Source organism: Panthera uncia, assembly GCF_023721935.1.
Source record: "Panthera uncia isolate 11264 chromosome C1 unlocalized genomic scaffold, Puncia_PCG_1.0 HiC_scaffold_3, whole genome shotgun sequence".
Taxonomy (NCBI): Eukaryota; Metazoa; Chordata; class Mammalia; order Carnivora; family Felidae; genus Panthera; species Panthera uncia.
The window spans coordinates 37,960,554-37,988,011 of NW_026057584.1; the positions used below are offsets into that span (position 1 = coordinate 37,960,554).

The 27,458-nt window shown below is 39.3% G+C and overlaps 1 protein-coding gene across 8 annotated transcripts in view; it reads left to right on the forward strand.

The window, feature by feature from the left end:
- Positions 1-27,458, forward strand: part of ANKRD44 (ankyrin repeat domain 44) — a 343,412-nt gene that overhangs the window by 178,689 nt on the left and 137,265 nt on the right. For all 8 annotated transcript variants that reach the window (XM_049615941.1, XM_049615942.1, XM_049615943.1 and 5 more), the window contains 6 exons: positions 4,418-4,618; positions 4,941-5,028; positions 7,427-7,569; positions 8,644-8,856; positions 17,364-17,442; positions 25,002-25,116. In XM_049615941.1, the coding sequence (XP_049471898.1) occupies positions 4,418-4,618; positions 4,941-5,028; positions 7,427-7,569; positions 8,644-8,856; positions 17,364-17,442; positions 25,002-25,116 (839 nt within the window). The remainder of the gene's footprint in view (positions 1-4,417; positions 4,619-4,940; positions 5,029-7,426; positions 7,570-8,643; positions 8,857-17,363; positions 17,443-25,001; positions 25,117-27,458) is intronic.

Sequence of the window (27,458 nt, forward strand, 5' to 3'; positions counted from 1 at the left end):
TTGGGATTCTCTCTCCCTCTCTCTCTGCTCCTCCCCTGCTCACTCTCTCTCAAAATAAGTAAATAAACATTAAAACAAGTGTTAATTTTTGGAAAATAAGTAAGATACCCTCCTTTGTATGCTAAGTATTTCTAGATAGAGTCCTTTCTTGTCAAGTAAGATGAAAACAATGCAATCCATTGCATAAGCAGATAGAGAAATAAAAATGAAGAATGGCAAAGCTAAAACATTTTATAAAAGTAGATAAATAAAAGTAATGGTTATTCTAGGCATCCTTGAGCTATGACAGTTGAGTGTTGGTATGAGAGACAAATGTGACGAAGTTGGCACTCATATGGTACTTGCTTAAAGTTCAAGTGAAAGGAGACTTATTAGAAAGCCTACCTGCTTCTATTTTTTTCCCCATCCAGTCAATGAACTTGAACCTTTAACTTGTCTAATTTTGGGGGTGTAACTCCAATGCTGGTTGGGGCACCTTGCCTTCTAAATGGATATAACTGGCTGGAAACGATGTGCCATATCTTGTGCAAAGTCTAGCATTCTTCCAGTGATCCCAAAGAATTCCTGGAGATCTGAGCGTTTGGTTGCCTGGCTCCACCAACCTGCTCCTGATGTTTGTTTGGTTTATGTATCAGCTTTCTCTTCTTCATAGCCTGCTGACTCTGTTCCTGCCCAGATGTACACCTCTGCCCTGGGGTACAGGGCCCAAGTCCTCTCTCCTTTCTCTCTGTCCTCACCCCTTCCTTCCTACCAAGCTCCAAATGCTGCTTGTTGTATTATGCCCCAAAATGCATCTTGGTACATCCCCCTCCCAAATTCACTATAGACCCACCACTGCATAGCAAGGACTGAACACAGAGGCTTCTGCCCTCCTTAGAAGACTGTTTGGACTCAAAACAGTATTTTTTCATGTTGGTAAATAACAAAATTTTATTTTAACCGGATTTGATCATTTGCAATTTGTGGTAATTCAAACAAGGAGCAAGATGGACCAGGGCATCTGCAAACTTTTTCCAGCAAAAGCCAGATAGTAAATATGTTGAGTTTTGATGGCTGCATACTCTATTACAATTCAAACAAGCCATAGATAATATGTAAAGAAACGAATGACACTGTGTTTTAAGAAAGCTTTATTTACAAAAACAGACCAAAATTTTTCTGTGTTTAAACTATTTTTAGAAGTATTGCCTATTTAACAATACAGATTTTCTTCCCGACAAACTCTAATACTACTTATTTATATATAAACTGTAACTGGTATGTAAATATATATTTTCTTGGCTTAACCTGTTACTTTGAATGAAATGTAAATCATTCTTAATCATTTAAAAGTAGGGCCTCTCCTAGATAACATCTTATTCACCTAGTCTGAGTTACTCTCAAAGTAATCATATTTTGTTATCTTAAAAAAAAGGTTTTTGGGGCACCAAGGTGGCTCAGTTGGTTTACGTCTGACTCTTGATTTCAGCTAAGGTCATGATCACAAGGTCATGGAGTTGAGCCCTGTGTTGACCTCTGCACCAAGCGTGGAGTCTTCTTGGGATTCTCTCTCTCTTGCTCCGCCCCACCCCTCTCTCTCAAAATAAAATAAATAAATAAATATATTAAGTAATTAAAATAAAATTTTTTCATGAATTCATTGGTCTTATGTCCGAACAGTATAAATTTGTGAAATGTTCATGTATAGTTTCTATTTTGTTAGTCTATTCTGAATTTAAATAATATTTAGTGCAAAGCAATAATCTGTATAAATACAGTAAAATAACACGCAAGACAAAGGAATTAAAAATATAGTGTATATTCTTATTTGCTGTGAATATGTACAATACCACTTTTATATTATTGCTTTATGATGGTTATCTCCAACCTTTTTGGCTGTATCTCTGCAAAACTTTTTCAGCATGCATCTTCAAGATATGCATCTTATTTACTTATAAATTATATATAGGAATGACTATTATTAGCTAATATTTCAAGTATATCACAATATACTTAGGGTGAGGCTTTTCATTTATCATAGTCTTACATAACCATGTAGCTAATAGACTTCTGATGATTTTCTTCTGTTTTGGCCAAGCTCTTGTCAGATCTGATTAAATTTGTCATTATTTTTACCCTGTAATGTGGATGATAGAAACCTTTTACTCAGAGTAGAACTGTCAGCTCTGTGACTGCACATTATTTACACTTGCATTTGTATTATCATCTTTAATCTGCAGGTTCCTTGCATACATCTTTTTAGTTTAAGGGTACATATTACAATCTGTAGATTGATTTGGCAGGCCCATCACTGTGCATTTCAGTGCATTCGGAGCAAATGAATGGAGAGGGCAAGGCTCACCCCCTCTGTACCTGGAGGCCCCTCTGTTCCTGGAGGGCATTCATTTCCTGCGAGGCAAGATCTTCTGTGGAGCTGAGGGCACAATGCCAACCCAGAAGTTAAATACTGGCTAAAATGCTTTCCTTTTTAAAGAAAACAAACATGAGTGGAGGTTCCAATATTTTCTTCCCACATCACAATAGATTGTATGTGCATCTGCATAAATCTCACAACTTTTGAGACCAAAGTTGATAAAAAATACCATCTTTTTCTTATGTAAATCTTAATCCTTATATTGTGGCTTAGCTCTTCCTTTCTTTATTTTTTTTTCACCCAGCTAGCTTTTAAAACAGAGTCTGGAGGCATCTGGGTGGCTCACTTGGTTGAGCATTTGACTCTTGATTTCAGCTCAGGGCATAATCTCAGGTTGGTGGGATCAAGCCCCATGTGGAGCTCTGCGCTGACAGTGTGGAGCCTGCTTGGGAAATCTTTCTCTCTCTCCCTCTCTCTCTCTCTGTCTCCTTCTGCACCCTCCCCCTCCTCTTGCACATGCAGTCTGTCTGTCTCGCTCTCTTTCTAAAAAAAAAGAATGTGATTAATGTTTCTTTCAATCTTCTGCAGTGTTTCACATGTCATGGTTGAGCATTAAGAATACACATATACAAGGGTAATATATTATTGCCTTGCTGAGGAGGTGTGGCATATATCCTTTTTTTTTTTCCTTTTTGGTAATTTTAACAAATTACTTGCTTGGGCCCTCTCAGTTTATTGTTTATAGCATCTAAATGGAGTCACACCACATATTTAAACTGTATTCTCTAATTTGCAAAATTAAATGTTTTTGCTCTCATTCTACTGTCCAGGTTAGCCATTCATCTTAATGTGTTGCTGCTACTGATTCCTAGAACATTCTTCTTCATTATTTATGTCCCTGATAAAAATGTTAATTTCAAGAGTTCAAATAATTTACTCTCTGGGCACTTTTATGTACCTGCACAATAAAGTAGATCAGACAGTCCAGGCCTGTGAGGAATAAGGTGGACAGGGTAAGTTCTTGGTCTATGAAGGGTGGCAGGAGCGTGGTACCTTTCGTTGCGTTTCATTGGTTTATTAATGCCACATTGACAAGATGTTCATAAAGGCATCCCACTCATTGGCTCTAGGGTTGTCTCTAGAAGTAAAGAGAAGCAGTCAACAGTCATTCCCATCTTGAGAGAAGCTATATCATTTTCTTGCTGTAACAGAAGAGTGTCCTAAATCTTAGCTGTATAACAAAATCCCCAGATGGCTTTACAGAAATTCTGAGGCCAGTTAGAATCTCTGGTGTGGGACCAGCCATCCGTATTTTTAAGAGTTCCCCAGGTGATTCCATTGCACAGCCAAGGTTGAGGTTTCAAGAGGCTAATAAGCTGATTAGATCAATAGAAGGAAAATTAAAAGTGTAAGTCTCAATAAAGGTGAAGGAACTCAACAGTAGAAAAAAAGTTACCTCACCATAACATGGAAAAAAGTTGGGAAAAGATGGAACAATTTTGTAGCTTCAAGTTGAGGTAGTAATAGACATCTTCCCTTGATTGCTATGGATCACACAGTGAAGGTTAAGATGTTGGCAGAGAAAACCAAAGATTTATGAATTGATCCAAGAATGTCTGAAGGACTTTGAGGTCTTTGGCTTTGGATGATGGAGGCTTGTGGACAAACACTTCCAACTTTACATTATCTTTGGGGGCTTTTTGACCTATGGATATTTTTACCCTGGCATGCGTACCTACGCATGACTGCTCACATTTAACCTAAGGCTGCTTATACCTCATTAAGAAACCTTACATTTAGAAGGTTTATTTGGTTTTGAAGATGTGCCAAGACTCCTGGTCTAGCAAATAAAGATAAAGTGGATCTGTTTTCATCTGTGCCACTCTTTTGATCTTTATCATATATTACCTAGCTTTTCTCAGAAAAATATACATCATGAGCCAGCCTCTGAGGGCATGGAGCCTTCCCATCCTGTAGTTCTGGGGTCTGGTAAAGCGTCTTCTATTCAATAAGTATTGACTGAGCATTTGTCAGTGACCCCTGCAAACTCCCCTTTGGTTGCAGGAAGCAGTACAAGTATTGATTAAGCACTCGGCTGACGTCAATGCGAGGGACAAGAACTGGCAGACCCCCCTCCACGTAGCAGCTGCCAATAAGGCTGTCAAGTGTGCAGAAGTGATCATTCCCCTGCTGAGCAGCGTCAACGTCTCCGATCGAGGGGGGCGCACAGCCTTGCACCATGCTGCCCTGAATGGCCATGTGGAGGTGAGTGCCCTCATCACTGGGAGCAAGAATTCTTACTACAGACTCCCTTAGCCCCAGGTGGGACCTAATCTTAGTGCTGAGGGTTTTAGAGAGTGTGATGCTTACATCTGTACACCAAACCTTAGGCAACCATAGCAATTTTTAAATTCACAGCCAGTGGGTTAAAAAAGTAGCCATCACCTCAGTCTTTTCCTCTGATACACATGCCTCACGGTTGTCTGTGACATCATCTTCATACTTTGTGTGAACTCCAGGTTTCTGACCCACCTTGAGATTTGATGTTAATTTGACTCAGAGTATCTGCATGTTGGTTTTCTTCCAGATGGTCAACTTACTCTTGGCCAAAGGAGCAAACATCAACGCATTTGACAAAAAGGACCGGCGTGCTCTGCACTGGGCAGCATATATGGGTAAGGATTCCATGAATGGAAGGGAAAGTGCAGATACCTGTACCTAAAGAAGCCACAGCCCTGCCATTAACCATGTAGGCCTTCTCTTGGGCAGGCCTGACTTCTTTCCAAGGTTGGAATTCACCCGAGTTAAGATTTGGTCCATTTTACTGGCATGCATAGAGCACTCTAGTTACACAGTTGCTTTCTCAGAGATTCATTTACCCCACAGAGAGGAAGAGGGATGAATCATGGCCCAGACCTCATTGAATGGGTTTCAGTCGGGACTGGAGAGTGGCGTGAATTGAGCTGCTTTTGAGCTTGTCATGGCAGCAAAATGAAGTGTTCAAAAAGAAAGAGGGCTGGCTAGCAAAGCAAGGACATAAATTCCATTTGTCCTTTTATTTATAAATATTTTTGAAATAAACAAAAAGGAAGGAAGGGCAGCCCCCTGGCTGTTATGGAGGTTGAAGTGACGAGAGTAACCATGGAGTATCCTGCTTCTGTACCACCGCGAGGCTGGGGCTTGCCACTCCCGCTTCTGCCAGCTTGCTGGGGAGAGATGAAGGGAGCCGTGACATTTCCGTGTTTTTCCTTTTCACTTCTGTTGGCACGAATACCACTCACAAATGACAGACCTCATGGAATTTATTCTCAGTGTAGACTTGTGGGAAATGAAGAGCTAAGATCCTTCCTTTGTGTTTCTAACTGGAGAATGTCTTGCAATTTGAAAAGCTGATAGGATTCTGTCAGCCCCAAGTTATAAACAACCTGAATGCCCATCCACAGGAGATTGTGTTGGTGAATTATAAAGATAAGCACAATGGGACACTATCCTGTAACTATAGTGATGATGTCATTAGTATTTATTAACATACAAAGATTCTGTGATGTGTTAAGTAAAAACAGATCAATACACAGTATGGATATTATGATCCTCATTTTTGTAAAAAAAAAAAAAATCCATGAAATCTAAACTATCTATTCGGCTGTCTATTCAGTATACACTGAAATGTCTTTTCAGTATTACACACTGAAATGTTGGCTGACCATCTCAAGGGATTGGTGATTATGGATGATTTTGGTTTCCTTTTAACACCGTTTTGCCTTTTCCTAATTCTTTTTAGTAGGCATACAGGCCTTTTATTATCATAAAAATAATAACATTAATTGTGGGGAGAAAAAAGAGTGGATTGGGTAGGGATGAAATAAATTATGTGGCTGTAGATGAGTCTGCATGGACATTTGTGCTTAAAACATCAGAATCTTAAGATCTTGCAAGCATTATCATTTTTTTTTTTAAAGACAGCAGGGACTTTTGTGCCCACTGAAGCAGATTGGATGTCTGCATGGTACCTGCAGGACTGGAGTCAGGAGGCCATTTGCCAGACTGGTGTTTGTGTAGAGCACACACTAGGCTAGTGAGATGGGACTCAAAGAACCTGGGGTTTCAAGTTTGTTCTTTGCTAACATGTAGTTAAAACATTTGTGTAGAATTGCTTTCAGCATTTGTATGGAATTGCTTTTTGTGTGTCATCAGTATACAAATAGGAAAAAAATATATAGATGACTATCTTTAGGGAATAAAGGACAAAACCAGGACAAAAGATAACACCACTTAAGCTTAAGATAGTACCACTAGTAACTGAAAGTAATTTTTCCATATACAAGTCTTGGGGGAAAAGAGTCAAATTTTAATACAACAAGCCATGGCCAAATGCTCTCTCTGTGTCTCACACACATACACACACACACACACACACACACACACTTCTCTCCCTCCCCCCCCAATACACCCCTCCCTCCATCTCTCTCTTTCTCACACATATGCACACACAATCCCACATGCATCTTAGACCCTTGGAGTTAGTACTTACCTTCTACCCTTCAATTATGAACCATGTTTACAGCAATGACCCAAAGCATCAAATAATCTTCAGTCACAATATAAAGGCCAAACACATTTATCATACTATTTATATAGTGAGATAGGGTATAAAGGAAACTATTCTAGAAAATATGTCAACAGGAGTTGAAACTAGAAGGGTTTCTATTTAGCCAGTAATTCACAAGAATACTTTTAAGTTGAACCATATGAATTGCCACTTCTGTGATCCACAACTATGGTCAAGCAGCAGCAATATAATTTAACAATAATCTGGAGTTATTCCGATTGATTTTTTTTCTTCCATTAGTTTTTCCAAACCAAATTGTCATTGTTGGACTTTTCAGTGAGGAATGGCAATTGCTTTCAAAAGCACCGGTTTTATTTTAACATATTTTAGGTTGTGGTACTAACATATTTAGCAGGATTTGCAATATTGGTGACAGTAGAAGCTAATAGTGGTGATTTAGGCAGAATAAATCGTCAAATTATCCTAAAAGGTTCACCATGTCTTATGTTGTTTTGTTTGTAAAGGCCACCTGGATGTCGTGGCATTGCTCATTAACCACGGCGCAGAAGTGACTTGTAAGGATAAGAAGGGTTATACCCCCCTGCACGCTGCAGCCTCCAACGGACAGATCAACGTTGTCAAACATCTCCTGAATCTAGGGGTGGAGGTGAGCTATGTTTAATGCATCAACCCATGGTGTATTTGTGGGTTTTCTGTTGTTCTGAAATTGAATCCTGTTTGATTTTTAATTCCAGAGGGTAAAAAAAAAAAAACCCCACCTTCTTTTCTAGCGTCCTGTCTTTTTGAGTTTACAGGGGCAATCAATGAAGGGCAATGGGGGCATATAGCAAGTAATGAAAAACCAGAAACAGGCTAACTTTCTGTATCAACATAGAGAATTATAAACATATATGTTGCCTGCAGTACATATTATTAACCTGTTGTTTTTTAAATAGGCTACGGTTCTTCATCCCACCTTCAGAATTCAGCCTTCTAAGTTGTGGTGTACATGCAGAAATCAAGGAGTGAGTGGCAGGGACAAACAGCAGAAATGTCCAATGCTGAGCTGGAGAAGTCAGCCCCATCCCAGCCTCCCTCAACTAGCAGAACAGGGGCAGTGTGGGGCTTTGGAACATCCCTGTCCCTGGAGGAAAGGAAAACCAAGTTGCAATGCTGAGACTGAGATAGTGAAACCCAGCGGTGCAGCAGTTCTGGGACAGCAGGAGAGAGCCCTGAGCTAAACCCCTAAGACAGCTCTTGGCTCTGCAGCTGGGACGTGGCTGTGGGAGGTGTCAGACGGCAGAGCCAAACCAAGTGGCTTCTGAGCCCAACTCCTAGTTTAGAATCTGCAGCACCTCCCTGCATATCTCCCAACCCTTTGCTTCCCATTCTCTGTTGAGTTTTGGCTCTTTTATTCCCTGATTCAGTTCTCCTCTGCCATTCTGAGGCAGTTTTGCCTTTCACTCTTTATCCCTTCCCTTGCTGAAAAATCTCTCCCCACGACTTGAAACCTCCAACTCTTCCTCCCAGTTCACTTTTTGTCACATTCACTTTTTGCTGTCTTTATCTTGGGATGACAGGCATTCCCAGGATGACCACACCGGGACAAGAGAAAGCTCTGAATAATTATGTTGGCAGATGGAAGTTTACTTCCCATAGTGTAGCCATTAGGCTTTTTTGTGGAAAATGCAATAAAGTGGCTCTGGTGATTTTACCCATCCTGTGTTGGACTCATTTGCAGATTGATGAAATCAACATCTATGGAAACACGGCCCTTCACCTCGCCTGCTACAATGGGCAGGATGCTGTAGTTAATGAGCTGACTGACTACGGTGCTAACGTGAACCAGCCCAACAACAGCGGGTTCACCCCTTTGCATTTCGCTGCTGCCTCCACACACGGTGCTTTGTGTCTTGAACTATTGGTAAACAACGGGGCGGATGTTAACATCCAGGTACGACATTCTCAGTCTCTCTCTGGGCTAAATACCTTTGCGTTGAGCCTCTGTGTGAGCAAAATCAACTGTTGTAAATTATGCCCTGTTTTAGTAAACGACAGCCTTGCCCTGTGTGGGTGTGTTACAGAAACTTAGCTGTGTTGTTACCACAGAAATGGTAGGACCAGCTGGAAGACACTGAGGGTCTAGCCACATGCTTTTGGTAGCTTAGTGAATGTTCTAGAGCAAATACTGGTCTCAGGGATGTTGGCTTGGCTTGGTTTCTAACACTGAGGTGAATGTTGAGCTAATATGGCAGAACTGCTTGAGAATCAAAAGGAAAGCCTAAGCCAATGATCTCAGGTCTGTTCCTAACCCTAGCATGGCCCTCCAAAAAGTTTCTCAGGCACTGTCCAATAGTAAACCCTAGGTAGTGGCTTTAGTAATGTAACATTGACCTGGACCTGATAGTCTTTATTCAGCACACTTACTGAAGATCATCTCGTGCCCTCTGTTTAGTTCGGAAGGAGTACTCCAAGATGAGATGTGAGCTCTGCCTTCAAGGAATTTACAGTACGGTAAGGAGATAGTGTGCTCAAGTGTTCATGAGGCAAGAGAGGAATGTGCTGAGTGGCACGAGACAATAATAGAGTGCTGCAAACTGTAAGAAGCAGTGCTTATTTCTCGAGGATCAAAAATGGAGCCTGCTTTTGAGCTGAGACTCAGAAGATTGATATCAGTTGATGTGAGGAGGGATAGAGAGAATCTGAGAGAGAGCACTCCAGGTAAAGAGAACCACATGAAAGGGTTTGGGAATTCTGGATAGGAAAAGCTCTGGGTAGACTCTAGGTTAGTAGTTAGCTCACTATAACAGGTAACCAAGAGGAACTTATGCGTGCAGCCCTCGCCATCCAGGTTACATCATTTGAATGCATTTAGGTTGTAGCAGAATATCCTGACCTGTACCAAGTGACCTTATACTCATCCTCAGCTTCCCTTATCCCAAGCACACAGGAATCTTAAAGCAAGGTCCCAATGTGTTCTGCCTCTGCTTTTGAAAAATTACCATTCCTGAAATTCAATTTTAAGAATATTGGATCAATCTGTTTTATTTTTTTAAGATTTATTTACTTACTGAAGTAATCTCTCTACCCAACTTGCAGTTCAAACTCACAACCCCAAGATCAAGTGTCATACGCTCTACCAACTGAGCCGGCCAGGTGCCTGTGGATCAATCTATTTTATTTTATTTTATTTTTTTTTAATTTTTTTTTCAACATTTTTTATTTATTTTTGGGACAGAGAGAGACAGAGCATGAACGGGGGAGGGGCAGAGAGAGAGGGAGACACAGAATCGGAAACAGGCTCCAGGCTCCGAGCCATCAGCCCAGAGCCTGACGCGGGGCTCGAACTCACGGACCGCGAGATCGTGACCTGGCTGAAGTCGGACGCTTAACCGACTGCGCCACCCAGGCGCCCCTGGATCAATCTATTTTAATGACCTTTCCCATTCACTATTAAAATCTTTTTACTTTTTTTGTTACAATTTTTAATAGTGAGGAAATATGAGACGAATTTTCAGAATGGTGATTTATTGTGCCTGAATGAAATGTATGAAAGAAAGTACCCAGGAGCAAGCTGAGATGTGACCTGACCAATGAAAGGGCTTATCAACTAGCTGAGGAGTTTGGGCTTCTATAAGCTGTGGGGACCAATACTCATTATAGAGGTCATGTGATCTAAACTGACAATTAGAAATAGTAATCTGGCCACACAACACCAGAGAAAAAATTGTATATATGACTACATAAATTTTTTTAATGTTTATATGGCAAAACAAAACAAACCCCCAAAAACAAAACAAAACACAACAAAAAAACGCGGACATAAACTAAATTGAAAGAGGAACAACTCAAAAGAATTTTTTCTGCAATACACATGATAAACAAAATGTTAATACATTTAATATATAAGGAGCTCATAAAAATCAATAAGAAAAAGTCTGATGGGGTGCCTGGGTGGCTCAGTCGGTTAAGCATCTGACTTTGGCTCAGGTCACGATCACACAGTTTGTGGTTTCGAGCCCCACATCAGGCTCTGTGCTGACAGCTCAGAGATTGGAGCCTGCTTCAGATTCTGTGTCTCCCTCTCTCTCTGCCCCTTACCTGCTTGCGCTCTGTCTCTCCCTCAAAAATAAACATTAAAAAAAAAAAAGTCTGAAAATCTTCTATAAAATCTGGGCAAAGGCCAATCACAAGACTGATAATACAATATCCATTAAACCTATGAAAAATATTCAGTATCATTAGTAACTAGAAAAATGCAAACTAACACACAGGTATATCTGCCTTTAAGATTGGCAAATATGAAAAAAAAGGAAAAAAGGAAAAGAAAAAAAGATTGGCAAATGTGAACAAGACTTGTAATACCTAGTGTTATCAGTGAAAAAATTAATATGCAGTAACTAAATATCTAATTTTTTAATTTAAAAAAGTATGTGTCTGGGTATATGAATAAAAAGAGAAAAATATTTGGAATATATACCAATATAATATCACTGCAGAGAGGCAAAATTATGATTTGGGTTTTTAGTTTCTTTTTTATATACTTGTTTTAATCTTCTGATTGTGATACATGAGCATGTGTTATTTTTATATCCAGGTGAGAAAAAACTATTTTCATTTTTATAAAAAGAAAATTCAGGTGTAGTGGACCTAGAGAGAGGACAATTAGAGAATAAATGAAAGTCAATAAAACTGGTCTAGATAAGAAGCAATGAGCCCAGGGGAGTTGGGACAACCAACAGAAGAGAGAGGCTTCGCAGAAAGAAAATCAATGAAATTTGGATGGATAGGAGATAGAGGAATTGAAGACAAATGTAAGAAATGAAATCTGGTTAAGAGATAATACAGAATAGTAGTTAAGTGTTCAGTTCTGAGGCTGGACTGCCTATATTCCAATCCTAGTCTTGACTTTCAGTAATTATGTAATCATAAACAACCTCTCTGTGTGTCCGTTTATCTGTAAAATTAGGGAAACAGTAGCATCTTCTTCATGGAACTGCTGTGAGGACCAAACAAGTTACCTCACATAAATTACTTGGAACATTGTCTTCCACATGTCAAGCACTCAGTAAACAATTATCGTTATTAAGTGGGATGTTAGGAGAAAGAGTAGGCTTAGGAGGTAAAACTGGGAAGTTTAGTTTTTGAGAAGGTAATTTTGAGCCTTTGGTACAGTCTGAGAAAACCAACAATGGAAAATGTGATCCTCCAGCATGGGAGAGCAGCAGAAAATAGAAGAAAAAAAATTAGGCTGCCTCATTCACACAGAGGTGATCGATAGTGGAGGCTCAGAGAAAAGGTTGAGGTCACCCAAGGAGAGAGTGCATGAGGAGAGGAAGGATGAAGGAAGGATGCCAGTAACCCTTTGGTCTTAGGATCAGGAAGAGGAGGAAGAGCCAGAGAAAGGGATGAAAAAAGAAGAGTTGGATAAGATAGAAAGGAAGTGGAGGGGAGTATAATGTCTTCATGAAGGTGGAAAACAGGCAGAAATGAAGAAGAGAGTGTTGAGTGGAGTCAATCCAGGGTGCTAGGTGGGGGTAAGAGACAAAGGGGCATCAAAGAGACTGAGGACCTGTAACCGAAGGTGGGAAGAGTCATCATATGGCGTTGAAGTCACAGAGGACAGTGGTGAGAAGGCAGGAGGTTTACAGGTGGCCAAACTTCTTGTCCCCAAAACTTGTGACACTTGTATTGCCATACTGGTATCTGAAGGAAATCCTTGAATTCTCCAAAGAAAGGAAAATTATTGAAGTTAAATAAAATAGCTCGCTTCACCAACCTTCAGTTAATTAATTCAAAGAGCTGTCTGATGTTCTCTATTCCCTCTTCAAACCATGCCAACTGGTGCTCTCAGTGTGCCTGAGAACAAGGCTAGAGGGCCACTTTCTGGGACACCTCCCTACTTCTCCCAGTTAACTATGCTGTCTCAGTTTATGGCAGCCTTCTCTCCCATAAAATGTGCCTGGAAAGCATGACCACTTAATTTAAAGAATTAATTTTTCCTGTACACTGCTAATCATCAATACAATATGGAAATACCTTTTTTTTTTTTTTTTAAATCTGAGACTTAGGTTTATGTAATAGCTGATCTGTGTAAGTGGGACTTTGGTTCAAATCTAGCCTTCTCCTTCAGTCTCCTTCAATCTACTCTGTTTACATCGGATTTCCTTCTCTTGAATCCTCCTTCATGATTCCGGATTCACCCTGGAGCCATAATCTGTCGCCCATTTCCGTAGAGCCATTCTGTCTGACTCTGGAGGTAGCTTTCTAATGGAAGTTGTTATCTCTGTGTACCACAGTGCTCCTTGGATTTTGAAAGTGTTTGTAGATTCCAAGACAATTTGTATTTGTTTAGATCTTCCAGAGTTTGACAGAAATAGCATATTGAAATGCGGCCAATACCCATGCACATGTTCACGTTGTTTTCCTCTATCATTACAAAGTACTAAGAGTGACGTCTTCATGAGCAAGTACAAGATGATGGAGAGGGGAAGGAGGACGTGTGTCCTGCACACATTTTACAATCCCTCGTTTTGCTTCGATTGACCATGGCCCTACCTCTGACTTTGTAGTGTTGGTTTAATTATGATAAAATAATAAAGACACAATACTTTATACAATAATCCATTGAAGGTTCACTTGTATTTTGCAAATAGGAAGAGCCCAAGAAGATACAAAATAATTTTTCTTCTCCATTGCACATTACATTGTAATTCTGTAGCATCTCAAAGCTCTTTTTGGAAGCATTCAAAATGTTAAAGAAGGCACTAAATACATAGCTATTCTAAATACTACTTAGATAGATTCAGAAATTACCATTGCCAGGTTTCCTGCCTCCAGGTCACTAGTATTCAGCCTGCCCATGGTCTGAATTCTTTTCCATCCGTGGGCCCTTAGTCTTTTTAGCCCTCAGACACTGGAGCTGAAGCCCATCACACATCTATTGAAGTGAACCAGCTCCCTTCTGTATATGTACCAGGTCTGAATTATAGAATGAGTTGCACAGCAGAGGTTAAAGGTGAAATGGGACAGGCGAGAGAAAGAAAGCAGTGATAAGGACATGACGACTTTGGAGAGGATGTGAGGAAAAAAGAGAGAAATGGATAAGGACTAACCATGTACCATCTCTGGCTTTTAGAACCATTTAAAAAATTGGACTACGTACGGCTTTTTGCAAATTAGGGTTTTATATTGCTCTTCCATTGAATTAGGAAGCCCTTTTGCACTTCTGACACATTCCCCCTAACCCTTGCAGACTGACCTTAATGTTATCTTCTAGATGCTCTATTGCCTTCCAGTAGGACCATTGAGCTGTGTGACTCCAGGAGACATGTGCCACAGACAACACAATGCCTTCAAGTTCCTGGGTAGTAAGATATGTCTGGGTTTAGGGAGGATTTGGGGGATGTTGGAGGATGAGGAAAGAAGGCATTCAAAGTGGAAGAAATGAAAGGATTTCTCAGGAGAATGGTGGTCAAGGAAATTGAGATACCCCATTTAGTGAAGGATATTTCATTCTGTCCTGTAAGAGTACTAATGTTTATAAAATATTCTTTATCTTTATTAGTTTTTCTTCATGAGCGTGGCTGAACCATGCCTACATCAATAGAAGGGCTTCTGGCTTAATTTTAAAAAATTCTCAAAATAACAGAATTTTCCAAGCACTAACTACAATGGGGAAATGAGTCTAGAAATAGGAAAGAGACTAGGAATTAAGAAAAAAATCTTATAAAAGCAGAGATTTGAATAAATGGAAGAACTGAACATATCCTCTCTTTTGAGAATGCAAAGAATGTTTTATCCTTCTCTGAAGTTCTTAAAACAGCAGCAGTAACAACAAACACCCAGTGTGACAGATTTCTCAGGCAGATAATGAAACTCAGTAGGATCCCTAGTCTCAACCTGAGTATCCTGAGTTCTAACTTGCAAAGACTAAATAAAAAGTATTATCGATTGGACCTTCATTAGTTTCCAATGGCTTTTTGAAATAGCAAGTTCCCTTTACATCCATGCCATATAAACATAATTGTTCCCCAATGGCTGCCATGATTCTCTCAATGCTTCCTGGCCCCACCTCCGGCCACCATATCCCTAAGGGGGAAAAATCAGCTAAGGACTGGACTCAGTGGTTGATGAACCCAGGCAAAGATTGATCTGATATAGCTGTCGTTTGTATTTTATGAAAATTTGGTTGTCCTATTTATTTGTCCCCTTACCAAATGCACAACCACTCCATGGGAGAAAAGGGTGCAGTGTTTTCTGTCCCTGAAATGGAACCAGCATTGTCAATGGCAAGATACAGAAACCAGTTATTTCTGCTTTGGTTCTCTGGCTGCAGTTTAGGTAGTTAACAGCCTTTAAGCTATTTTCTAGACACAGAAAAGTTCTTAGCTAAATATTTATAAAGATATTATCTAAACACTGAAATATTTATGGTTTTATATATATTTAACTAAATGCTAGTTAGTTATGTTTTCAATTAAATTTAAGAGAAAATATTGGAGCAAAATTTAAAGAAATAGCACCACCTAGAGACAAGTTAATGTCAACTCTGCCATTTCTGCAATTGTATCCTTATTCTCTTGGTTGCTGATCCTTTTCCTCTAAAAATATCATTTCAGTAAAGCCTCAAGCTTACTTCCATCTTCCTTTCTTAATCTTTTCTGACTCAGCTTATAATCATATAAGGATCCTATTTTCTCCCATCTTCCTGTTGACTTTTCACTATAAAGATTATTTTTCAACTGATGCACTTACTGCTCTGATTAACTCTTTCCTTGGCACAGAGCGTGCATAACTCCTTTCTTACTTCCTAAGGGATGGACTTTTAGGATATAATAAAAATTCTTCTGTTAAACCCTTGTGGTTTTTATAAGCTATTCCAGCCCACAGTCTAAAGCCTTTTTATGGCTGCATAATATTCCTGTGTGTGTGTGTGTGTGTGTGTGTGTGTGTGTGTGTTTATGTACCACATTTTCCTTATCCATTCATCTGTTGATGGACGATTATGTTGTCTCCATATCTTGGCTATTGTAAATAATGCTGTAGTAAAAGTAGGGGTGCATATATCTTTTTAAATTAGTGTTTTCATTTTCTTTAGGTAGATACCCCATAGTGGAATTACTAGATCATGTGGTATTTCTGTTTTTAAGTTTTTGAGGAACCTCCATACTGTTTTCCACAGTGACTGCACCAATTTGCATTCCTACCAACAGTGCATTTTAAAGCACAGGTATATGGGTTTCATTTCAAAAATGAATTTGCATTTTTGACATCTCATATTTAACCTCAGACTTTGGAAAATGTTCCTCCTGAGACTTAGAAAAATAAAGTGCATGTATTTCTTTCTCTTCTTCTTTTTTTTGTTAACAATACCTGAATGAAAGGATGCATTCTGTCCTTTGGGGATACTTAATATTTTCTTTTTGGTATTATTATTTTCAGATGAATTCCTATAAATGGCTATTTCTTAATGAATATGTAGGACTTTAGTATTTGGCATAATAATGATCACTATATAGATTTTGTACATTTTTCATGTTTTTGCTTAATCTCCATCCAGGAGTTCTATCATTTATATCTTGAATAATAAAGACATGTAAATTCAGCACCTTTCCAGGTGATCATTAAAATGGCAATTTGTTTAACCATTGCATGTTGTAATCCTGTGATTTCTAATGAGTTAAATGAAGCATGCATTTCTGTTTTGGAACAATAAAAAGTTGTGCTATGGAATTCGAGTATAGGAAATGGTGGAGGGTTCCAAGTCTGTTTTGAGAGTTACAGTCATTTATAGCAGCATAGTCAATGTTAGGTCAAACAGGGCCAAGCCAGTTAACACATCATTTGTCTTTTCTCATGTACTTTTGACAAAAGTTGAAAAAAAAAAAAACCACCTTTGAGGAAACCGTCTTCATCAGTAAATCACAGGAGAGGAAAAAAACATTTTGGATGATTGTTTCGGTTTGAAACAGGATAGTTTAAAAATTATCAGTGTAACTAGACATTTCACATTTCCTCTCTAAAATAATTTTCACTTCTTGGGGCGCCTGGGTGGCTCAGTCCATTAAGCATCTGCCTTCAGCTCAGGTCACGATCTCACAGTTTGTGAGTGCAAGCCCCACATTGGGCTGTACGTGCAGAGCCTACTTCAGATCCTCTGTCCCCTCCCTCCCTCTAGGTCCCTCCCCCACTTGTAGGCACGTGCTTACGCTCTCTCTCTCTCTCTCTCTCTCTAAAAATAAATAAAACTTTAAGAAAATAAATAAAATGCAATGTTATGCAGTCACTTGAGGCTTCATATATATTTTACCTTTTGCTTTCAAAATTATCATTGGCTTATAATTTTTTATCATATTTTAAAAAAATTAAATTGGTTTTTTCAAGGCATTGGCAGTAGTATTCATAGGGATGTTTCAGACTGGTGTCTGATCAACTGTTTCTCTCTCCCTCATTTTTTAGAGTAAAGATGGCAAAAGTCCACTGCACATGACAGCTGTCCATGGAAGGTTCACACGGTCACAAACTCTCATTCAGAATGGTAAGAGAGATTCTTCTGCAGTGTTGTTTTTTGAACAGTGTCCTGATCTGAGCTTGTCTGTCAGTTATCTGGACATGAAAGATGATGCTCTGTTTTAGATAATGGTCTATTTTATGAAGCTTAGATTTACACCGTCCTTTGATGCACTTTGCTAAAAGCTCTTTATCAGACATATCATCACCATCCAGCTTAGGAGCAAGAACATAAAGCCACTATTTCTCAGTTAATTCCCAGTCAGTCAAAGAACATATGAGTTTTGAAACTGGAAATGATGTCCTTGTATGGGCTCAAGGTCCTGCATTCTTCACTCAGAAACTAATACAAATAACTATCATACATTTTCTAGCAGCAAATCGTATTATTTTTAAGTTTTAGAATTCACCATAGTTTGCTAAGTTAAACCTCTTTAAGTTATTTAGACAAAGGTAGGAAAAATGAGATGACTCAGAGGAAAAGCAATTAAGTGCCTGATATAAAGGATGATAAAGTCACAGGCTTGATAGAAACCTTGGAAAGTCACGTAACCTAGTAATTTTCCAGGCTCACTTGGAAAGGTGTACTTGAACCACTGGGTTGTCTCTGTAGCCAAAGTACGGGAGTATCACTTCACATTATGGTTTATAATACTATTATGGGTTGTGGCCATCATCTGTGAGTGGATTGACCTTGACCACAGTAGAACTACTGCTTTCTTAGCAAATCTTAGACACAATAAAAAAAAAAAACAAAACAAAACAGGTTTAGTGCAAAATTTATGCTGACATTCCAGGTAAGTTCAGCAGTTCCTAAACTATCTTTAGTTGACCCACGTTTGTACTTTTTAAAGTTTTGGCATTAGTCAACTTCTTGGACCTGTCTTTTTCTCATCTTTATGAACTTTGGATGAATTGTTAGTGGTACTATGTTATATCTTAGATACCGAAGTCATAAAACCAAAAAGTCATTTGACATTTGGATGGAAGATCAGCCAGGAAAATTACGCTTAGGAAGCAAAATATCTGCAGCAGAGCGAAGGAAATTTATAAGCATTTCAGTGTAACTATAGGGAAAAATAAACCCTGACAGGTTTCCAGTGAACAAAGGAAGATAAAATGAAAATTAGTTGCATAACACCCATTAATTCTAATTTGAAATATGAGGTATGTCTTTGACATTCAGTTGATTGAAAGGGCCACATTAGTTGTTTTGTTTTGCTTGAAGTAAACAAGGGGAGGTGGGGAGTGACCCTCGAAACTCTCTTTCTCACACTTTCCTCATCACACATGTTTCTCAACTGTTTTTTCAGAAATAGTGTCCACTGCCTTAAAAATAAATGAGACTAGGGTGATTTTTGGATCCATTTTTTAAAATTTAGTGTGAATTTGGGGTGCCTGGGTGGCTCAATCGGTTAAGCGTCCAACTCATGATTTTGGCTCAGGTCATGATCCTGCAGTTCATGAGATTGAGCCCACATTGAGCTCTGTGCTGACAGTACAGAGACTGCTTCGGATTCTCTTTCTCCCTCTCTCTGTTTCTGATCCCACCTCTCAAAATAAATAAATAAACTTAAAAAATAAAATGTAGTCTGAATTTAATCAATAGGCCTTACTTCTTTGGTATAAAAAGCTTTGCTTCCTGTTAAAGCATATTCAAGAACCAGTGATCAGATCAAAGAGAGAGTAAGTTTTCTCTTTGTGCGTACTGCCTTCCTACAGGTCCTTCCCTGTGGCCAGACCATACTGACCATCTCCTTTATATCAAGCCCATGACGCATCTCCCCGTGTAACGTTAGTGTGCTGACAGCAGTCTGGGGGTGTTGCTGGCTGTTTTGACCTCTCCAAAAGCCATTCCAGTGGACTTGAAAGACTTCCATGCCCTCTCCAGACATTGTTGCTAGATTTTTGAGTTGCGATGAGACCTGAAAGAGAACCCATCTCTTGTCCTCTATGATCAAGGAGCTTGTTCAGAGCCTCATTCTTGGCTGGCCTGGAATCTTACTTGTGAGTTGGGTGGGGTCCAGGGGCCTGAAATGATGAAGATATGGTGGCAATAATACATAGCCCATTATATATAATGATACAGCTAATGTTCATTAAGTGTTCACACTGCCAGGTGCTTGAGTAAGCACTCCACATAAATCCTTTCAACCACCCCATGAGAAAGAGGTGCTGTTGTCATCCACATTTCAAAGATGGGGAAACTGAGGCATGGAGGTTGTCACTTCTGTCAGGATACATGGCAGGTTTGTTGAGGAACAGGGATTGGAACACAGCCAGTCTAACATCAGAGACCGAACTCTCAAGCACTACACTTACAAATGCATCTCTGGATGCACGGTGGCATATATTTTTTTAATTTTTTTTTTTAATTTTTTTTTAACGTTTTATTTATTTTTGAGACAGAGAGAGACAGAGCATGAACGGGGGAGGGGCAGAGAGAGAGGGAGACACAGAATCAGAAGCAGGCTCCAGGCTCTGAGCCATCAGCCCAGAGCCCGACGCGGGGCTCGAACTCACGGACCGCGAGATCGTGACCTGAGCCGAAGTCGGACGCCCAACCGACTGAGCCACCCAGGCACCCCAAATTTTTTAATGTTTATTTATTTTTGAAGGAAAGAGAGACAGAGCATGAGTGGGGGAGGGGCAGAGAGAGAGGGAGACACAGAATCTGAAACGGGCTCCAGGCTTTGAGCTGTCAGCGGCAGAGCCCGACGCAGGGCTCGAACTCACAAACCATGAGATCATGACCTGAGCTGAAGTTGGTCGCTTAACCGACTGAGCCACCCAGGTGCCCCGCACTGTGGCGTATTTAAAAAAATTTTTTTTAACTTGAATTATTTATTCTAAGAGTCACATATCTGGAGTAGAGTCGTCCCTGTGGAAGGATGATTTGCCATTCTCTTCTGTCAGCTGACAATTCTTTGCATTCATTACACATCTGAGAACTGTGAGTTCTTCCATCTGACATTTTCAAAAATGTCCTTAGGGAGAAGAATAGGACGCTCTTTTCTTTCCTGTTGTTTGCTGGCTTCCTTCTGGGAAGAATCCAGAGGCTCACACCCCCGGACCTGGTGTCTGTCCTCCAGAATGGGTCACTGCACAACCGGACTCGGAATGCTGGTCCCACGTGGGGACATCAGTTGGCTCCCTAAACCAACTGAGCATACTCCTGAGGAACATTCTTTGTGTTTATTTATTTGTTTTGTTACATCACCCTGGTGTTTGGACTTTGTACGGCATTTCTCTACTTCCCTGACTATTCTCTAGTCAAGAGTTATTAGTTCTTCATAACTTTGTTTTTCCAGGATCATTCAGCATTGGTGAGACAGTTGTGAAAAAAGAACAAAAAGAGAAACAAACAGAAAACACACACACACACACGCACACACACACACACACACACCCCTCTTTTATTTTTATAGGTGGTAGCGGACTACCTCTGAGGTTCAATCATGTTGTTTGTTGTCTGAAGGTATGTTGCCCCAGCCACTGTGTGACACTGTGTGATACCGGGACGCATGTGATCCAGCCATTTGCACTAGGCAGCTGCCTCAGACGCTGTGCAGCAGGTTATAAGAGTTCAAATGTGATGTTTGCTTCATGGAAGCTTTAAAAATAGAGTTTAAAAAGGAAGAGTCAAGTGATAGGTTAGGATGATTCATTGTGAGATTTTTGACCTTTTGGCTCACAATACTTTTGAGGCAATTTAATAAGATGACCATTCTTTTTATTTATGCAGGAAAAACTAACTTCAGAGGAAAGTTTAGATAATGCTGCATAAATTATCCTTTCTGACATGCTTGGCATACTTCTAAATTCACGGATGTTTATTTTCCTCACTAATTATCAGTAATCAATTACCAGCATTTAACTTGTAACCATCAAATGAATTGTAAAGGTATTTAATTTACAATCCAGGCAAATCTTAAAGATTTTCAGGTGAAAATGGAAAGGTTTGGGGAATAACTATAAAATAGAAATTCACGGGGCACCTGGGTGGCTCAGTCGGTTGAGCGGCCAACTTCGGCTCAGGTCACGATCTCGCGGTCCGTGAGTTCAAGCCCCGCGTCAGGCTCTGTGCTGACAGCTCGGAGCCTGGAGCCTGTTTCGGATTCTGTGTCTCCCTCTCTCTGACCCTCCCCTGTTCATGCTCTGTCTCTCTCTGTCTCAAAAATAAATAAACGTTAAAAAAAAAATTAAAAAAAATAGAAATTCATTCATCTAGAGGTCCTACTTTAATATAAAACATATTTCTGAATAACAAATACAATCTTTATTTTTCCACTAGTTAAGATGTTTTTCTGAAATATATTTTAAATGACAACAAATGCATATGTGGAAAGTAATTAAATATATGTTTATAGTTTTAAATTGACTTGTAAAATGGTAGTAACAACAGGAAGAAATTTATCAACTCAGCCCCTTACCTTTTCCAATATTTTTCACTCTTTTCTTTCCCTACCCAATATTGGACATATTTGGGGCTAATAAACACGGAGGCTGTAACACTTCTTAAGAAAGGTTTGGTGCCTCTTGGCTGGGAAGGACATGGAGTGATGCAGTATTTGTCCAGAGCAAAGGTTTCTCTGGAGTCTGGGAATCTGCCTCTCTCATCTCCCTGGATCAGCTCTGGGGGCTGGTGGGGGGGGGGGGGTCTTTCAGGCAACCACTGCAGGCAGTTCTTAGATACATGGGCCCTGGATTGCTCTGAGGTATCTGTGGAGACAGTATTGCAAATAGTTTCACGTGTGTCAGTTTATTGTCAGGATATGGGGAAAACCTTTCTAACCTCAATGCAAAATCTAAATAGTATAATAGAAAAGTCATGAATTCCAAAAATTCAGACTAAAAAACAAAGAAAAATGAAAATCTAGGGTGAAAATATTTGTAATACGTATTACTGGTAAATGGTGAATCTCCTACATATTTTAAGAGTCCTTGAAAATCAAGGAATAAAAAAAACTATACACGTACACACACACACTTAGAAAAATGGTCAAAAGCCATGAATAAATAGTTCATGGAAAAAGATAAATAGTCTTCAGTATAGGAAAAGATGCTCAACTTTCTTATTATGAGAAATGCAAATGAAGACTACACTGAGATAGTACTTCCCTCCATCACATGGCAGGTATTCAAAGGCTTGATTAGGCTGTGGGGAAAAGGCACTCTCATACATGGTTCATGTGAACAGTAAAATGGCACAGCACCTGAAGGAAGAAATATGGCAAAATTGAACAAAACTACACAGTTCTTTCTTTGACCAAGAAACTCCCTTTCTAGGAATTTACCCTGAAGATTCACCCCACAAATAGGAAACAACATATGCATGAGTTTATTCACTACAGCATTCCTGATAATAGCAAAATGATATTTACTACCTAAATGCCCACCCTACCAGGATAAGTAGTATATCCATGCAATGGAAAACAATAAGGCTGTATAAAAATGAGGAAGACCTCCAAGAAGTGATTTGTAAAAGTATATTTAGGAGGTTTTCAGGGTATATTGTTAAGTTTTAAAAAAGCAAGGTATAAAGAGTCTGTGTGTTTACTTTTGCCAAGAGAAACAAAGAAAGCATAAACCAAAACTATTGGAAATGATTAGTGCAGGATGTGGTTGAGAATGGAGTGGAAGGGATGGAAATCAGAGTGAGGCTTTTAAAGAATATAATTTTGACCTTTGAATGTTTTACATGTTGGTAAAATTAAATCAAAAGCTGGTAAAATTTTCGAAAACAGACAGAATCCAATGAACTATGTATCAAGTTGATAATATAAGCATCCACAATAAAGAAATCAGGTAACTTTTGAACAAAGTACTCCCTGTTTATGTTAAAATCCTCGCAGGAAACTTTGTTGGGAAATAGGATATTTGCACAGTCTTGAAGTACCACCCACAAATTGCTTGTTAATTACAAAGGGGAAAAGACATTTTGCGGTGGAGAGTTCTGGTGGGTGTCACCTTAACCAAGTAACCAAGCCCCCCCTTTTTTTATTGTGTTAAAATATATATAACATAAAAATCTACCATTTTAACTATTGTTAACTGTTAAGTTCAGTGGTGCTAACTACATTCACATTTTGTGTAACCAACACCACTGTCCATTTCTAGAACTTTTTCATCTTTCCAAACTGAAACTGTGCGCATCGCATAATCAAAATTTGCATCATCTAGTTGAATATCCTGACCTTATATGTGTGCTGTGGGATGCAATGGGAAGTGCACATCAACTCTCGGGTGTTCTTGCCAAAAATTCAGCCTGAATCTAATCGAGGAAATAATCAGACAACTCCAGAATGCAGGATATTCCACACAATTCCTGGCTTGGCCTCCAAAGATATCAATGACATAGGAGATGAGTGAATGAATGAATGGCAGGAGGATTGTTTTAGATTAAAGGAAACTAGAGGGACAGGACGACAAAATGGTAGCAGAATCTTTTATTGGATCCTGGACTTAAAAATAATAACAGCTATAATATGCATTTTGAGGACAACTGGAGAAATTGGAATATGTTGTATGTTACATAAGATTGTGATATCAACATTAAATTTCTTAAGTGTACTAACAGAATTGTAGTTGTGTAGGAGAATGTCTTTGTTCTCAGGAGTGAAATGTTACGATGTCTAACTTATTTTAAAATGGTTCCTCAAATAAATGAATAGATAGACTGACTGTATTTACATATATATTTATGAAAAGGGGAGAGAAAGAAAGAAATGTAGTAAAACAAAAAGCTGGGGGAAAAGAAGACAAAATAAAATAAATGAAAATACTGTATTATTAAAGGGACTATTGGTGATTAATGTGATAGTTTTTATAAATGTAGACATTTTCATTCCATAGTTTATGCATTTATTCATTTTACTCATCATGTTTTAAACCAAATACTCAAACTACATAAAATATTTTCCTTAACTGTCTATTCTCTTTGGTTCATATGCTTTAATATAAAGTTTTTATAAAAGTTTTATAAAGTTTTAATGTAAAGTTTTTAATCCAGCAGGTAAAAGTAAAATGGAATGTATCTTCAGAATTACATTTTATGGAATTTGATTACACTGTTCCTTCAAAGCAGGAATTCAGTTGTTAAGTTTTTAGATCTTTAGATTTTTTTTTGTTTATTTTTGAAAGTCAGAGAGACAGAGCATAAGTGGGGGAGAGACAGAGAAAGAGGGAGACACAGAATCTAAAGCAGACTCCAGGCTCCAAGCTGTCAGCACAGAGCCCGACACAGGGCTTGAACCCATGAACTGTGAGATCATGACCTGAGCCGAAGTCGGACGCTCAACTGACTGAGCCACCCAGGTGCCCCTGGATTTTAGATCTTTAAATAAGACAATATGGAAAGACTCTTCCAGAGCATTTCTAATAGACTTCCCTCTACGTAGATTTAATAACACTACTACTTTAGATGGTGACCTGATCCCTGTAAAGACATTCTTGTACTTCAGAATAGAGATGTATACAGAGGGGAAAAGAAATCAACATTTGGACAACAGGAGTGACTAGCACAGAATGTAGTGTCTGAATCAACCTGAATCCTTATGTTATCCTGTTTTAAAACATCTCTTTCAGGTGGTGAAATTGACTGTGTGGATAAGGATGGCAACACTCCTCTCCATGTGGCTGCAAGATACGGTCACGAGCTTTTGATTAACACCTTAATAACCAGCGGAGCTGACACAGCCAAGTAGGTTACTGCAAAAGGGATTCTGCCATGCAGTAGATCATTTCCATTTATCTAGGTTAAGGCAGATCTGTACCATTGTGCTAAATACAAATTAAATTTAAACTGAATTAAGGGACTTTAAATGATGGATGCAAGGAAGAGCCAATTTTATTTTCAGCTACATCAGTGGTTTTAACCAAGAGGACTTGAACTCTATTCCTAACTCTACTTTCTAATATTCTGTTCTTTCCAATGTTTATTGTTAGTTAAGCAGAAAGCTAAAACATAATTGGACAAATTCAAATTTTATTCAGGCTGATTGCTTGGTTTTAATGATATAATTATGGGGTACAGTTGAGTCAATCTGCTACATTGGGAAGGGGGACCTGACTTCATTTTACATTTCAATTCAACAAGAATATACAAAGCAGCTGTATAAGTCTGTCACAATGTGGGGTGTGATGGGAAATTTCAGAAATAAGTCACCTGGTTGGTACCTTCAAGGAGCTCATAATTTTGTTGGAGGCCCAAGGGCCTCTTAAGACAAAGAACCATGCAAGATAGTATATAATAAAGTTATATGAAGCAGGACGTAAGTGGCAAAATGTTTGGTGCAGACAATATATACCATAGAATGTAGCCATGAAGGAGAGAGTTCAAAGGTGGCCCAAGTTTTCAGAAAAGCCTTTAAGCAGAAGGTGAGTTTTAGGTAGGCTTTGAAGGATGACAATGATTTGGGTAGAGCAGAAGGCAGCAGACATCCTGAGCAGGGAGGAAAGCAGGAACGAGAGTCACAAGAGTACAGTTCCACGATTCTCTGCCCTGAAGTTGTATCATGTTGCAAGGGAGCCCAGGTTTTCACGGGCACTACCTGGCTCCAATCCAAGCTACCTTGCGTATGAACTGTGTGACCTTGAGCCATTGCTTAAGGCAATGTCTTAAGTCTCTGTGCTTTGGTTTCCTCGTTTCAAAAATGGAAGTAATAATAGTACTTGCCCATGGGCTTGTTATGAGGATTAAAGGACATAATTATTAGTAAATCTCTCTGCTATAGGTTAATATCTGTATGAGTTACATAAATATATCTGCTAACATTATCAAACAAGATAATCCATGTTAAAAGCTCTTTGAAGAGTGCCTAGCACATAGGAAGCTATCAGTAACTGTTTTTTGTTTTATTACTTAATGATATGTAGTAGAACCAAATTAAAGAGAGTTTTAAATGACTGAATGAAGAGTATAGCTTTGATCACAGAGACTGTGGGAAAGAAAAACTAGATGTTCAGGAAAATGATATAAGGACAGTGTAACGTAAGGAATTCCATTTTATCTGCCAAGTGTTGTGCAACAGAATTGAAAATCTTGCTTGAGGATGAGCTGAAATTTAAATAGTCCATGGAAGGCATCAGTGGGTTCCAGAGACCTTCTGGGACCCCAGTCCAGTGGTGGGAATAAGATCCAGAGCAGATGACTACGGTATTGTGAGGTTTGCACCATGCTATGGGAATAGGCAGGGAGACGCTGACTCTGTGGGTTTCACAAAAGAGGGGGCATTTCAGCAAAAGGAAGGATGGATAGGTGTTTGCCAGGAGAACAAAACTGTGTGAGGTTAAAAGATAGAGGGAAAGCAAGAAAGGCCATTCCAGGGAAAGGGAACAGTATTTACAAAAGCACAAGCATGTGCATGTGTTGAAAGCAGATTCCATGCTTGGCTTATCTGAGGTGTGTGGAGGAATGGAAAGAAATTAGGTGCAAAGGCAGGAAGAGCCACATCTTGAAGGACCTTGCATGTCCCACTAAGGAGTTGGATTCTGTTCTGAGGCATTCGGAAACTGTTAAAGAAGTCTAAGTAGATGTAGGGACGTTTGTGTCTAATGATCCCATTTGTATGTGAGGAAGATCACTCTGACAATAGCCCGGACGTGCAAGAGGTGGTCCAGACCAGAAACACGTGGCAGTCTCTTGCAAATGTCCAGGGAGGAAAAGACGAGGGCTTGGGCTCAGGACGAGGCTGCGGGGGGTGGAAAGAGAGGGGACATGCTGACAAATAGTAAGAGCAGTAGGCTGTCTCCTTTCAGAATAAAGGACCTTTTTGACTGGGATATTGCAAGCTGAAAGAAACAGTTCAGTCTTGTGGAAAGAGTGCTCTTACCAGATTCTGAGTCCTGAACCAGATCATGGCTCCCCAAAGCCAGAGACTGTAAATGCTCAGTGTTCATTAAGCAGAAGTAGACTATCTAGACACATGCACTTCACCTGTGATATGTTAATATTTTCAGTGGTACTTTTATTTCAACTTAGGGTTACTTGGGGAGTTTTAACCAAACAACCATGATTTTCTGATTTTCTTTCAGATTTGGATC